Source organism: Pyrgilauda ruficollis, unplaced genomic scaffold (genome assembly GCF_017590135.1).
Source record: "Pyrgilauda ruficollis isolate IOZ18807 unplaced genomic scaffold, ASM1759013v1 scaffold4, whole genome shotgun sequence".
In the NCBI taxonomy this organism is placed as follows: Eukaryota; Metazoa; Chordata; class Aves; order Passeriformes; family Passeridae; genus Pyrgilauda; species Pyrgilauda ruficollis.
Genome location: NW_024525489.1, coordinates 16,356,136 through 16,372,278, shown reverse-complemented (window position 1 = coordinate 16,372,278; position 16,143 = coordinate 16,356,136). Strand labels below are relative to the sequence as shown.

At 35.8% G+C, this 16,143-nt stretch overlaps 1 protein-coding gene across 6 annotated transcripts in view; it reads left to right on the top strand.

Annotated features, from left to right (window-relative positions):
* Window positions 1-16,143, top strand: part of STRN (striatin) — a 69,770-nt gene that overhangs the window by 17,245 nt on the left and 36,382 nt on the right. For all 6 annotated transcript variants that reach the window (XM_041476921.1, XM_041476920.1, XM_041476919.1 and 3 more), the window contains 3 exons: window positions 3,367-3,440; window positions 6,547-6,625; window positions 8,490-8,654. In XM_041476921.1, the coding sequence (XP_041332855.1) occupies window positions 3,367-3,440; window positions 6,547-6,625; window positions 8,490-8,654 (318 nt within the window). The remainder of the gene's footprint in view (window positions 1-3,366; window positions 3,441-6,546; window positions 6,626-8,489; window positions 8,655-16,143) is intronic.

The window sequence follows — 16,143 nt, the reverse complement described above, 5'->3', positions numbered from 1 at the left end:
TTATAGGTGGGCAGGAGATATTCTGTCATTGTAAAAACAGAATAAATTAAAATGTGCTAATGGAATAAGTGATATTTTGAATTTGTGTAGAAAAGAATTAAAGGTTATTTTGTGAAAAGTTTCATACCCTTTGATTGCAATACGTGTAGCTGAAGGGTCAAGACTCCCCTCTAGTCCTGGAGTCTGAATCATGATGTTTAGCCCTTTTCTTAGTGCACTTTAGAAAAAGATTGTTTATCTTTCATACCTGTGACATTTTCACCTGCATCATAAAAAAGTGTCTAATAATAAATCTTATACTGCCTGAAGAATTGTAGAACATATTTCGTAGATGACCTATTAGCGGTCTATATTGATTTTATGGGAGTTTTTAAATATATTTTTCTGAACTTTAGAAGCTGACCACAACTGAAGATGAGTTCAGTGTGTCACATACTCTGGCATGATACTCATGTTTCTGTTTCAAGTCTTTGTCCTGCTCAGAGACCTGAATTTATACCAATTGAATTTAATTTAGTTGGTTTGATTATAGCATCAGGGTTTTTTTATCGTTTTGTGCAGTCAGAGCTCTATAACTTTGTTTTTAACTTTTCCAGCAATATCGAAAATAAGGATTATTTTTTGGGGCTTTTCATCTCTTCAGTTGCCTCTTCATTAGAACATGGTTCTTTTGCCTTTTCTGTAGTGCTACTGGTCTCTGCCTGCAATATAGAAAGTTAGATCCTCTAAAAGATGAAATCTTAGTGCAGCTTGGCCCTAAAATAAATTTAAAGGGCCAGTGGTACGCAAGACCATGTAATCTACATTATCCTCTTGAGGTAAAGGATAACAACAAAGGCTTTAAAAGCTGTTGCGTTGTGAGGTGGAGCCAGTTACAAAATCCTGGTTATTAACAGTTTAAAATGGATTTACAATGAGTAATCTCATTTTGGTGAAATGATTTTATAATGCTTTTGATGAGTGGGGAAAACCTGAGTAAGAAAAAAGACTATTTTTATTTAATAGGGAAATGAATTAAAAAGTGAGCAAACATGGATTTAGGAGATGGAAATAAATATACTGAGAAGTTTAAAAAACTGCAGTCTGAATCTTTGAAGGATGGATTTTGGAGAACATGAGATTGAGGAACAGGAAAGGTCCAAAGAATGATCCTTTCAGTGAACCTAGCAAACATTTTACTTATGCTGGAAATGATTAACAAAACTTGATAAGAAAATTAGTGAACGCATAGAGCATAGTGGAACTTTGTATAAAACCCATGAACTAAAAGCGAATGTTGACTGCTGCAAAACTAACTTCTCCCTGAATTCTTTGAAGGAATGAAGTAGAACACAACGTATGTCAGTAATCCAGATTAGAGCAGAGTATTAATATTTTTTCACTTCGGATAAGTCAGATCAAAATAGATTACATATTAAGGTCTCTTGATTTCATGACTGCATAAAAATTTGTACTGTTTAAAGTTGGTGACAGAGTGGAGGATTTCTTAATTCCTGATTAATCATTGCTTTTTATTTGTGGTGGTAGGGGAAAAGAATACATTGCATCAATATTTAACAATAATAAAATGCAGTTGTTTTATCAGAGTAACATGTAAGAAATTGATAGTTGGAAAAGGAAAGATAAATATTTTGATTGAGCGTTCAGCTTTGATTTTGTTCTAGTCTCGGTTATTCTTTTCTGTACTGACCAAAATGTTTAACTTCCATCTATTGCTTTTAATACATTTCAAGCACATCCTTTCTCCTTTTCTTGTTGATTGCTGCTCAGTTGAGTTAGAGCTTAGTGCTCTGGCTCTTGAGAGTTAGTTCCTTCATCTGTCGATGTTGCTATGCGTAAGAGGCACTTCTTCACTCTTCACTTACCTTTCTCAGTCAGATTTAAATGTTTATTATAATTAAAATGTAGCTGGATTAGTAGGAAGCTATTACTGTTGAAATTGATACATGAGAACTACGAAGCGCTCTTCAGCACTGTTTTGTTAGAAGTAACGGGCTTTCTTGATGAAATAGGAAAAGGCAAAAGGAAACAGTAATATAATGATGTTTAAGAAGCAATCTAGAGGTGCAGGTAACTTGAAAACATTTTCTGCAGCCATTCTTGATATGGTCATGTGATTTTAGTGAAAACTTGCCTCATACAATTACAAAGTGTCAAACCCATTAATTTTTTTTAAAACATATTTTAAGTGGAAGAACTCCCTTGTGCCTAGTGGAACTAATGAAACTCCTTTTCATGTTGTTGCATATGAGAGGTTTATTTTTTTTGTCTTTTTCAGCCTTTTTCTTGCTGCCCTGTGCTGCACTTTGTACATTTGCATTTGAACTGTGTGTGTGTGTATGCTGTTTGATTGTCCCACCACTCCCAGCATTTCCTGAGTTCTCAGCCTTTTGTTTAGGGTAGGAACTGGTGTAAGTGCCACTCTGCTACCCAGTTGTGAATGTATAAAACTTGCAATTTTGTACTTGAAAAGTTATGGTGAGTGTCAGAGAAGGAGGGAACAGATTGCAAAACTAGTAAATGCTCACTTTGCCTCATTTCTCTGTTGCAGTGTTATAAGACTCCTATAATGAGTCTTGAATAACTTACATCTGCATGTGTAATACTGTAGTACTGTGGTGTTATGTGTATTTCAAAGTCTGTACATACTGAGTCTTTAGGATGAAGCCTCTCAAATTAAAAAGCATTTCCATTTTTTTTGGTAGCTACTCTTGTTCATTGTATAGCATGCTTTGTGGGGCTTATTACATTAGACCTTCTGAAGGCTAAATATTTTTGGAAGAAAGTCTCCATTTTTGCACTTGGTCAAGTGGCAGACCTAGCAGCTTTGAGAGAAAGTGGTGTGGGCGAGCTGTCATTGCTAAGTCTTATTTAGAATAGTTCTAGGTGAGGGCCTGCTGCTGTTGGAGAGCACAGCATTTTGGAGAAAAAAGCTAAAGTTTGCTTAATGGAGTGACAATATGAGATATGAAGTAGATGGCGGTGAACTGACATGGGTAGTAAAAATGTTTCATAAACATTGGAAAGGAAAAGACTGGGGGGTTGGGCAGGGAAGCAAGAGTTGCTTCTGTCCACAGGGAAGGAGCCTTTTCTGTAGCAAGAACATTTTGTAAAATCTGCAGTCAACTGCTCTGTGTGTTGCCTCAGTATTCACTATGCAATTACATGTAACCTTTGGAAAAAAATATTTCAATAAAATTACCTGTCTGAAGTCATGGTAAAATTACTTGGTTTGCTTTGCTCCCAGCCTAGAGGAAAGGAGTGGCTTTTCAACTGAAAACAGGTGACATCTGTGTGTTTAGAGATATCCTTTAAATGTACTAATAGATTTAAGTTTTTTTTTTTTTTTGTTTGGTTTCCTTGCAGGGCTAAATACCACAAATTAAAATATGGCACAGAATTGAATCAGGGAGATATGAAGCCACCAAACTATGATTCTGGTAAGAATGTAATGAGGGTGAGTTTATTACTGGCATAAAAGCTTAACTGTTTTATTTTAAGCTGTTACGTTATGTTCAGCAAATGCTGAATTGATAGTATTGATAAAATAAGTATCTTAATGGATCAGTGAGAATAGAGATAATTATTAAAGCCTATATTTTACTCTTGTATGATTAAAAATATATCCTAGTGCTCTAAGTGTCTATTAATAAATCAAGTTAGTTTAGATTTTTTAAAAAAATCCAAACCTGAATTAGCAGACTGCTCTTGGAGAGAGTAGTTTTTCTGTCCCTTAGTGATGTATATATATATTTTAGAACAGGATGATACTGGATTCACTGCAATAGAATCCATTTATCTCTGGATAATTCTTCTGAATGAAGTACATAGTTCATAATTTTTTTGTTCAATTACCTCAGTGGTATTCCAGGAAAAAAATAATTAGAGTGCATTTTAGACATAAGTGAGAGTTTTTGAATGGGAGATTTCTCTGCAGAATTCAAATTATCATTGGAGATGCATTTAGCTAATTTCAGTTTTTTGCCTTGGTCTCTGGAAAGCTGATTTGTTTTCATCTCCTACTTCACACAAATAGATTTAAGCACTGAATTGGGGAAATTAAGAATTTAAGTTACTTCCTTTTCTTCCTTTATCTCCCTATCCTTTCCTCTGGGGAAAAACAGTATAAAAAAGAGATACAGAGATCTGTCTAATGGTCAAGGCATTGAAAAAATAGGTAATGTTTTTGTGTCTCAGTCTCCTGATGCTTCTACTACAACAAAATTGGGACCACCTGTATGTAAAGGCAGAGCATAGAATGTCTGCAAATGTCATCTCTGTCATTTCGTTTATGGAAAGGATGGTCTGGCTGACTGTCATGGTGATTTCTTACCTCATTGGGTTTAGAAGGTCATTAAAAGACCCCCAAACAAACAAAAAATCCAACCCCACACTAACTAGCAGAGCTTTACACCAGACTTTTCTTGTCCAAGTTTTAATGAGTTTTTTAGAAATTTTATTTCATGCAATTATCAGCGTTATTTCCATAACTGGAGAAATACTGAATTTGGTGCTACTAAGTGGAAGATCTCAATCTGCATCTGGACCTTTGGAAAACTTTGTCCTGATCATACCACAGCCCTAGACAGCCACGACTTTTTTTGTAATTTCTCAGGATGCAGCCTCCAGCATGTTGCTCCAGTTTCCAGCTGAGGAGTGTAGTGCGAGGTCTGGCTTGTCCAGCAGAGTCTAGACTGTGCATTAATTCTGCAAAGTCAACATTGTGGAAATACTTTAGTTAAAGTTCCATTATCCTCATTTATCCTATTGTATTCTATATATAGCTATCAGAAATGTGTATTTTTGTTCTGTATCAAATCTGGACTGATGACTTAAAATAGAAACTTTGTTCTAATGCTATTTTGAAGTTGTCTTTGCTAGATACTTAAGTTGTGTGTCCATATGTTCCCCTCCCCCTGTCCCTGTTTTTCCTGCCCAGTCATGAAAAAAAGTCGAAATGTTGGAAGTAGTTCTTCCACATGGGTCCTTGTTGTTTTCTTTATGATCTCTTGGTGAGTCTGTAACACAATTTTAGGAGAAAGATTTCAATCTCCTGGTAAAGAGATACTTTAAAAATAAAATTATTTATACATTTTATCTATTTATACTATATATACTATATCTTCTGCTATAATTTCCTCATAATGCAAGTCTCTTTTTTCTTATCTGTAAACCACTGCTACTGCTAGCAGTCATCACTTTTGAGGAGACTAAGCACAAGAGAATTCTTGCCTCTGGATATACTTAACAGTGCCTTTAGAAGAACAGGTTTTGCTTTCAAAAGGAATTTTCAGGCAGATTTACCTCAGTCATGTTTTAATAATTATAGACTGAGCTTTGGTAGCTGTGCATTGGATCCAGCTGTGTCCAGTTGTCATTGGAAAATGATTATGCATTTGGTTATTTCCTGTGGATGCTATTAAATAGATTTGTGAATATGAGATGTCTAAAATTCGTATGTCTCTCCATGTGAATTCTGATTAGTATTTGAGAGCTTCTTTGGGTTGTTTGTGGGGCTTTTTTGTGTAGTATTAATTGAGTTGTTGAAATGTAAATTACTTCCTGATGAAAATAATAGCTTTTCCATGTCACATATCACATTACTCATAGGAGTATACCACAGGTTTTTCTGGTTCTTAAGACTTGTTTACACAGGAAGTTTGTTCATCCTTCAGTGTTTGGACCACAAGGTTTTAAAGTTTTGTAGAGGCTTTCATAGATAATAAACCAAGATCTTTTATCTTGGGAAGCATATGCATCTCCTTGAGGAGAGGAAAAACCCACCATCATGTGCTGTGAAGCTATATATGGAATAAACATGTAGCTGTTGGTTGCCAGCATTCTGGTAGTTTTCTTAACAGAATAACCGCATGGTTGTTTTTTTTTTTTTTTTTTTTTTTTTTTTTTTTTTTTTTTTTTTTTTGGTAGCTTTTCCCAGAGTTGTAACATTTGGTTACAAATTTATGGTTGGGGAAAATGTGCTGAAAATTTTTCAACAACTTTTCAGGTTAAAAAATAATCCCTATTGTTTGTTTGTTTGTTTCTACAAAACGAATACAAATAAGGATTAAATTGATATAAGTTGATCTGTTGATTTATGTTGTACTGTCAAATATTAAGGAAATTGGGAAGTTGTAAACAAATATTGTGCTGCAGTTAGCAGTTAAAGATATTTGTATTCAGACTTAATGTGAGCAATTATCTTGGAAGGCCAAAGCAAAAATTGGACTGCAGACTGACTGTCATTATGTGCCCCTAAAGGAGTTAGGAACTTGCTCTCATAGAGTAGGACTGTTTAGGAGTTAGGACTAGTGGAACTTGCTCTCACAGAGTAGGATGTACCTGGAAATGTCTGTGTGTATATAGCACTACAATTCTGTGCTGTGTGCATTTTTTTTTCTCCCTTCATTATTTGCACTTTGACTTTTGGTATTAAACCATTCCTAATAATTTTAAGACAGATCACATTTGTCATTTCAAGTGGATGGGCATGTTTTATGCAAATAAAAGAGCAGGAAAAAAATGTAATTAAATAATCTTTTTCAGATGAAGGGAATGAGACAGAGATTCAGCCACAACAGAACAGCCAGCTAATATGGAAACAAGGACGACAGCTCTTAAGACAGTAAGTGTTGAAAAAAGGACTCAAATACTGAGTGCAAAGAAAGCATCTGCTAATGAAATATGATGGTGATGGTATTGATTTTTTTTTCAGTTATGTTTTACTGAAAGAAAAGTTAGTGTGTGTGGTGAAGTTCCCCCATGTCCCCAATGCCCATCCCTGTGTCTCCTCATGAAGTTCATTGAGCTTCTGCACTACTTTTCCTTGGGTTTTGAAAAAATGTAATATTTCATAACTTCAGATGAGAAACCTTGTCAAGTCACAAACACCTGATCTCATTTGTTTTTCTTTCATGGAGTATAATAAGCCAGTCTGCTTGGGAGAACAGTGGGTCATGACACTTTGCAATTAAAAAGCAAAAGACACAAGCAATTCTGCTAAGAACTGTGTAAAATAAAAACAGCTGGAGAAGGAAAAATTTTATTTTGGCTTGCTTAAGTTGCAGAAAAGACTAACATCCGGAAGGTTAGACTAGACGTTTTCTAATTCTTTGTTCATGTCAATGAAACAAAAGTCTCTTAATCTAAATTAGTTTTTGAATTGTGATCATAGTAACTAAATTAATTGCCATGATATTTAGTGTGTTACAGAGGATTAAATGAGAGAGGACTCAGACAGTAAGGATGGTCTGGAACTTACACTAAAAGACCTTTTTCCAAGGAGTTGTACAAAAGTTAAATTTGCTGGATGGCTTGTACAGGCTTCTCTTTTGCAAGAGCACAAATCTTTGCCTGCATGTTGAATAAATGTAACTAGAGTGGTTTTGACTTGGATCAGTGATTTTGAAGACAAGTCATTCTGTCTCAGTGCAGTTCATGCAAGAGTGACACATTGCTGAATATAGAGTGCATATTACTGACAGACTCTGTTTTGCATAGGTGACTTGTTTGATTTTTCTATAGCCAGCAATCGGTATTTCTCTCCTAATGTGGTTATGTGAATGATATTGTTAAATAACCAGAGGAGAATGTTCTTGCAGGAGAAATGCACGTCCCTGATTTGTAGCAGCTGTCACTGTAAAATAGCATTTCCCTTCTTCAGAGTTGTCTAGAATATTGACAATTTAATCAATTCACTGCTATTAACTCCATGTTCTAGAGGGAAGAATGCAAACCAATTTTTGCTTTTTCTTTTTGAAATCATTATTTCCCTCCTGTTTCTCTCAAGGGCAACATGGTATATTGGTGAAAGAGACAACTTTAAACCTACAGAGCCAACTTTGAGCTGTGGGGATTTCATACAAGGGTTTTTGCTGTTCAGTCTTTACGTGGAAGACAAATTTTTTCAATCTATTGCAGAATAAAGGAAAGGCAAGACAGATTTTATTAAGCCTAGTCCATCATAAATAACAACTCTTACCAATAGCCACAGCTAAAGAATTTAGTTTTTATTCCATTTTCTAGGCTTCTAATAATGTTTACGTAAGGAACATATCTGCTGCTTCTTTTGTCTAGTTTCCATGTGTCAAAGAATAAAATGACCATGCTTGTGCATGCAACTATGGTGATTTTTATAAAGCAGTTGTAAATATTTTAATTGAAAGTGCTTTTCCGTCCATTTTAGTAAATGAATGAATAACGTATTGTATAACCTCTGACTGCTAGGCTCTCTGATTTTTTTTTTTCTCAGTGACTGTACAGGCTGGTACTGCAAGAGGCGATCCCTCTGCAGCTGGTACAGGATGATTTACAAGCATGTTTCACTAGCTCAGCACCATAGTTTGCTAAGCTAAGGGATTGAGGATGAGTTCAGGGAGAAGATCAATCAGTTGCTAAGCTAAGGGATTGAGGATGAGTTCAGGGAGGAATTTCATGTTTTGCAGAAGTGACATGTGCAGAGGAGATTAGCATGAGTTCTCTTCCTTCAGGTATCTACAAGAAGTGGGCTACACCGACACAATATTGGATGTGAAATCAAAACGAGTACGAGCTTTGTTGGGCCTCTCAAGTGATGCTTCAGACAAAGACAACAGAAATCAAGAGCCAATGGTAAATGGCACAGAGGGCCAGATTAAAGAAAACGCAATGATCGGGTAAGCATCAAGATGACTTTGTTATAATTCTGCATAAATGCATTTTTGTTTATTGAGAAGATTTCAGGATTTTTTCCTAGTTTGAGATTAGAGCAATTCTAACTAATTTTATTATATTAAGCAGTAAGTATGGAAGTATTTCTTTAGATTCACATGTTGAAAGCACCATAATTTTTTTTCCAGTTGGATGGCAGCACTAAGTCAAATTAAGCCTCTTTAGAGGTATGATTGTTAGGTGTTTAGAAGTCAGTGTTGTTTCAAGTTAATGGTTTGTTTGTATTGCTGGACACTTTACTCTTTGCTCTTCTGGTCTATGCTGACTATGACATGATAATCTATATAAGAGAAGGATTTTTTTTGCTAAATCTGAAAAACAAAGTCATTCATTACATTCTGAAACCTAAAAGTTTTTGGTTTTCTACTGATACATAGGCATCTGTAAATGTGACTGAAGTGTAAGGTCTTAATTTCTGTGTTTTAGTGTTTCTAATACTATGGAAAGTTCATCAAAGACAATAAAAGCTTGTTCTTACGTCTCTTAAGTAATGTTAAAACTTAAGAGTTTAACTCCATGCAGAGTTAAAAAAGAAAAAAAAAAAAGTAAGTTAATCTTAACTCTAAAGGCTTCAGAAAAACAATCTGTTCATTCTTGTTTAAGATACTGTAGTTGCAAAATTGGAAAAATAATGAAAAATATGCAGAATTGTAGGAACAATAGATGAGGTAGCTGTTTCTAGTAGTAGCACAGCTTTCCTCAGAAATCCTCACTCTTTTTTCCTTTTCTATATTCATGGAGCAAAATTCAAGGCCTTTATTTCCTAAGACCTAATACTGTTATATATGCATCCTATCTTCTAAAAAGCATTTGTAGGATTTCATTATACCCTCCTGGTAGCTGCAGCAACTTCAGGCCAACAAGTTACATAAGGGCAGAAGTTCATTGTTATGTAAATATAATGCTGTGAGATGGAAAACTTGAATGTGTGAGAAAACCTGTAAGCTACTAAAATATATTGTGTTGCTACGTAGTTGACAAGTCATGTCGTTTATGTACAGCAGCTTTGTTTTGAAGAACAAGGAATGCTTGATAGCTTGCAATAACAGTTCTGGTTTGATTTCTGGTGGAGGGGAAGTGTGTAAATAAAGCTTCTCCTCTTACACTTCAAAATTTATTTATGTGTATTTACATAGTTTTGAAGAAGGTGGATATGTGTATAAGGTAGTTAGTTGATGGGTGAAATACTGGGACAGTGGTTTTGATATAGCAGTTTCAGATATATTTTCATTTCTTTCCTATCTGCTTGGTTTATGGATAGATCTGAAATTAGGTTTAACACTTTGTAGTTTACCCCATGGCTGAGGATATTCGCTGATGGAGAAAAATGAATTCCCTTCCATTGTGGCTGTACCAGCTTGTCAGGTGCAAGGCTGCTCACGCTGTACACTTTGAAAAACTGCTCTTGCTTGTGATGCCTTAGACAGCAGACTGCATTATAGAGCTCGGGGAAGTGTTTTGATAACATAATGAACAAGAAGGGACTCCAGGGCTTTACAGTGGAAAAATTTTCCAGGGTTCTTGTTCAACATGGTCATGTCAATCTTCATGATTTTTGAATTTCTGGATGTCCACTGAGATCTCCCTCACTGGAAGGAAAGAAGTCAGGATTTTACTAGAATTCCTTGATCAGTCTAAGTACAGGACTACCTCTTAATGCTGTGATTCTTCTGGGTGCTTCAGTCACATTTGCAGACCACCCCTTTCAGTTTTTCTTTTAGGAAGCATTCTGTGGCTTGCTTCCTGCAGAGACTGCCTGTTATTTAACAGCTATTTCATCTTGTGCTACCTCACTGTTTCTATGACGTCTGGCACTGTTCACCTTCTTCCAACTGCATCATTACTTACCTCTGAGATTTCAAAGTGCAGCTTTGTGGTAGATGCAAAATCAGTAATAAGCTCATATTTACCTGTTACCTCCCTCATGTAATGCCAGCATGACTTCAGCCCATATGGAGCAGCTTCTCTTTGAGAAGTGTAGATGACACAGGTCTAAGGCATATACATAGGTCTTGCTCCTGAACTCAGGATGCTACTCCTGAAATCAACTGAAATTTTTAGTAAGTGTTTGAAACCCTAATTCAATGCTTTCCTAACTTGTTTGTAGAACTGGGAAAAATTCAGGTGACTCAGCTAAATTCTGGCTTACAGTTGAGGAAGGTGCATCCTTGAAGCAACCTCACCAGGCTGCTTACTATGAGGGCAAAAGGACTGGCGCTTCCTTTAGCAGCCTCTTATTATTCCTTGTGTGCATGTAAAGTGAAAAATGGATTTGGGCTGCAGCAGGCTTCTACAGCTGGAAGGAGTGCAGTGAACAAGTGTCTGTAGTTTGGTAGTGGTAGAAGAGGAAAGTTATGGTGAGAACTTGGAAGAACAAGAAACCAAACAAAACCTTAGTGCAATTCCAGGAAGTTTAAGGACATATGTGAGTGTCTGCCAGGACCATGAGACATTGGGACAGCTGCAAACTAAAATGCAGGCTGAAGACTCTTGGTGACTGTATGGGTACAGTGAAACTCTTCATAGGAGAAGGCTTTGCTAGCTGTCACCAGAGAAGCCTGTGAACTGCTCAAGCCAATGCAGTTTGGCAGATTTTCTTGTTCCAAACATATAATGAACACTGATGTCAAAGATTTGCTCACGAGTCTGAGGACACTGGTCAACCTGAAGATGTTTTAGTTACATTTGAAGAGCAGAGCAATGGGCAGAAAGTAACGCGTGAAAATGGATGTTAGTCTAACAAGTAATACACCTCTGTTGAAGTGAGAAAAGACTGCTCATAGCATTTTTGATCTGTTTGGTCTTGGAAGAACTGCATAACATGCACCCTGCTGTGCATTTTAAGCTTGTGTTTTAGAAAACTGTTTACATGGAGTAAAAAATGTGAGAAGCGGAGTATAGGACTGGAGTAAAGAGAAACCTTGGGAATGGGAAACGATAAAGACAAATAGTAGGAGTTTGGGAAGAATGTGGATATAGAAAAAATGAAGATAATGTACAATAGAAGAGAAAATGGTACTGTGAAAAACAGAAGGAGTATGGATTTAATGATGCATTTCCAGAATAGAAAAATGGAAGGCACACTAGCTTTTAATTTCCTTAAAGATTTCTCCATATAGCAGTGTAAATTGCAGAAAGAACAGATTGGATCCACTGCCTTCTGTACAACTGAACACTCATATGATAAATTCCAAAGAAAGGAAAGAGATGGTATTTGATGCTTTTATGCTGCCATATGGTTATCTCTTAGAGAGGAGAGAGGGAGTAACGGCAATAGGAAACAAACTTCCTTTATGTTTTCATTATTTGTTTGATAGTCAACCAATACTTTCTTAGTGAAATGAGAGTGGTGGAGCACAAAATAAATTAGTATTGCAAAAAATTCCAGGGAAAAAATGGAAGAGCTGATATACTTCTCAACACAGTCTGATTTTAGCACAGTTTTTGTGTAAGTATATTCGTCTGTGCATAGTGCTTTTTTCTGCTATTCAGCCTTCCTCAGAAATACATCTGTGACTTGCTCTGACTGTACTTCTGAGCACAGTGGAAACCCACTCTTTGCTTATTTTTAGATATCTTTAAATGCATTTGATTGTTTTAAAGATAATTCCTGGCATTTTTCCTCTGACCTTGTGGATGTGTGAAGTGTATACTTCATGGTAGGTAGGGAGGATGTTTTTCCTCTGTTCAGCTGACTACAGCTTTTACAGATTTTTAAGTTGTTACAGCAGCACTTGCCTATTATATGAGTTTTATCTTGTTGTCTGTCCTTTATACTTATTTCAACAGCCGAGGTTTGGACACTCAGTGTTTGGGCTGCCAACATTGAGTTGAGCCTTTCTGTGGGAAAGGCTAGTGAGAATGTTTGGGGTGATTATTGTGAAGCTGATGCTGTTTGCTTTGGTATGTAGAAGCATATGATGGGTAATGTAGTGCAAATACTGAATACAATAGTATTTATTTGCAGCATGTAACTTGAATTCTGCTAGGCTCTAATTATTTTAGAAAATTGCTGTCCAGTCCCTCATAACTTCTTAGCTTAGTTTTGTATATCCTAAATTATTGCAGTTACATCAGAGAAGTTCCCCTTCCTTTGGTACAGTGATGAACACACTACTGTCTGTCTCTGTTTTAAGCCAAATCAGTTTCTTTTCATCCTTAGGTGAAGTAGCTTCAGACTTTGTGTTACTAGCTGCTGCATGTTTGGCCAGACTTGTATTCTTACATTGCCTATTTATTTGCTGATGTACAGATCCTCTTGAAAACTTTAGCACTCAAGAAAGACATCATGTGGATTTTGAATGCACCCTGCAAGATTTTGAATCCATAAATGAAATGTTAATATGATAACGTGAGCTAGATATAGACCTGTTTTCACTTATTTCATGGAATTTAAAAGGGAATCAGTTTTCAGTTTCTTCAATCAGCTCACTTGCATTACAACAGATAAGTACCACTTGGCATGACTGGACTCAAAAATAGATACTAAAATAATAACCTCATAATAATGGTTTAAATTCCTAACACTTGCAGTGAGAGAAATGGGTGCTTTCCCCCAACAAACTGAAACAAAAATGAAAGCTGCCTGCAAATGTAGCTTGTAGCCTTGAAAACACGAGAGTACTTAAGTATCTTTAGTTCATTTATTACCTCATTTTTAGTAGTTTTATCTTACTGAGTGAAACCTAAACAGTCAAATTAGTTTACCTTCTTGAAGGTGTGTATTTGACTACCATTTAGTATGAGTGGAAGCAAATATAATAAAGGAATAGAGCTGGAAGGGAATGAGGATATACCAAATGTGCATATAAATGATATAGATACAAATGTCTATATATAAAAATGGTATAGATTAGTTCTTGCTAAGGGTTTGATGATTAAAACTATAAATAGCCAATACAAACTTCTTAAAGAAAAATGGTCCTGAGTGATGTATCAGTCTCTCTCTAAACTTCCCTGCTGCCTTTACTTTTCTTATTGAACTGCCAAGGGCTTCCACTGCCTATACTTTACTTGAGCAAAATGGCATCAAACCTCAGCATTTGAGAGCAAATCTGAAGACCGTTTCAGAAATTAAAAATGTTGAAAACTTGATCTTTCTGATATACATCAGGTCATTCCAACTGACACTTCAGTGAATGAACGTCTTTGTATGCCAGAAGACCTTAATAACTCTTTTGCATCTCTAAATCCTATTAACACTGGCCCAAGTAATGAAAATGCTGCATACTGGCTGATGAATGTTGTTTGTTGACTAGCTTATAAAATGGTTTATTTGGGAAAATACCTCTGAATTTATAAACCTCAGGTAATAGCTGTCATAAGAAAGATTTCCAAAATAGTATGCATTTAGATGTTGATTACAAAAAGAAAAAAAAAAACAAAAAACCAACCAGCAGTAAAGGGAAAAAAGCAAATAGATTTTGGATTTTTTTTCACCTTTTTTCTGTTTCTCCCTGCCTCCATCTTGCAGTGACCTAACAGGCGTTTCAGAGGTACCTGATTTAGGCCAGGTCTGGACACTTAGAACAGATGCACTAAAGCAGAAAAAAAAAAAGTAGATGAATTGGGGTTTTTTTGTGAAGAAAGAAGTACAAATGGACCATGCATTTAATATGCATCATTCTGTGGCTTAAGAGTTTGAGAGATGCTTCTTGGAAATGTCACATAAGACTCATGGTACAGAAAGAATGGGGAGAAAGAGACAGAATTGTGCAGTTGGAGAGAGAGAGAAGCAAAGAGAGGGGAGGTGAATGGCGAAATAACTTACAAGAGTTACTCTGGTACCTGAAATATTGGGTTTTTTTATTCTTTATAAAGCTTATTTGTTTGATATATTATAGTTAGCTGACCAGATCTGGCAAGAGAAGTGGTCCTTGCTTTTTAAATGTCATTCCTTTGCAATTCCAATTTATATGCAAACCATTTTGTAAGTGTTGCTTACCAGTTGTAATACATATTGCACTAGTTCTTGCATTGTGTGGTGTGACTTCATAGGAGATTTCAAAGGTTGTGACAGACTGTTAGCCTGGCCTGTGTTCATTGTGTGTAAATGTTGATGATTTTAACTGTTCTGTAGTTTTATAAAATATTTTGGTATTTTCTATGCTGCATTATGAAAGATTTTACAGTGTTGAACATCTAATGAACTGTTCTTAAAAACACTCCTCATTGAATTTGCATGCATTTATTTAATGAGTACAGTTTGATAGAATTTAACTAGCTACATTGAAAAGACTGTTTCAATGTGATAACTAAATTCTGTGGGGAATTAATAAAACTTATGAAGACTATGCAGTAGCTATTTTGATAGTAGTAGGAAACTGAACCAAAGAATATGGCTCAAGAAAGAGTATGGTAGAACAGCTCTGAATCCTGGGTCACAACAGGTTCTTTCCAGCTGTACAAGCTCCTAGGAACATTTCTCAGCCTAAGCTGAACTTGTATTTATTTAACTTTATTGTGGTATTTCTTCCTGCTTCTGAATTTATCAATAAAATCCTGGTTTTATTTAAGATAACTTGTGTATGTCTTGGATAAAAGAAACAAACAAAAAAGGCTTGTACTCTTTCCTTTGAGGCTGTGAGTAGGACTGAGGCAGTTAATGGCCTTGTGGTTGGACAGTTCATGGGAGAAGTTTGAGACTCTCCCTGGACATGACCACAGACTTTCAAGGTTATTATCAACAAAGGAGAAGGTAATGATAGCAATATAGAGTCTGTTAGTTACAAACAAAATACATGTCTATAATGTGGCTTTAGTCTAAGTTGAACTTGACTTTGTGATTTGAAATGTTCTGGATCATGCTGGGAGCTGGAAAGGTATCATCAGCATGCTGTTTTAGTTTCCACAAAAGAATTTCACCTTGCATGTAGGTTATGGCTTCTGCATTTCGCTCACTAAGGAACAGCATTTGTGTTAAGATAATGAATATTAAATGTTAAGAGCAGATACGTTCAGTGTGAATATACTGAACATGTATATGATACTATACCTTTTTTAAAGCTGGTAATATTTCAGTGTCAGAACCAGCTGGGTTTTTACACAAAATAGTGTCTCAAGTCCTGTTACTGTTGGGCAGAAAATGAAGAGTTGCTGTTATTGCCTGCAGAGCCCAGCAAAGCCAGGCTTGCTGTATTTAAATAGTATATGTTGAATATCCACAAATCATATTTTTTCGATTTCATGGGAAGATATTATTATTTTTAGCCTTAGAGAGGCCAAGGGGTTAACACAAATCTGGATAATTGAACAGCCTGTAAAATACAAATTGGGATCAGATTTTCACAGCCATCACAACTGCTCAGAATTTTGTCAGCTTCTCCTGAGGAGGAAAATACTCATGTGATTTCAGTTTCATGTTGCTTTAAGGGACGTAAGTACTTCAGTTACCATCCCATTTGTAACAAGAATTTTATGTTTTAAACAGGAAAA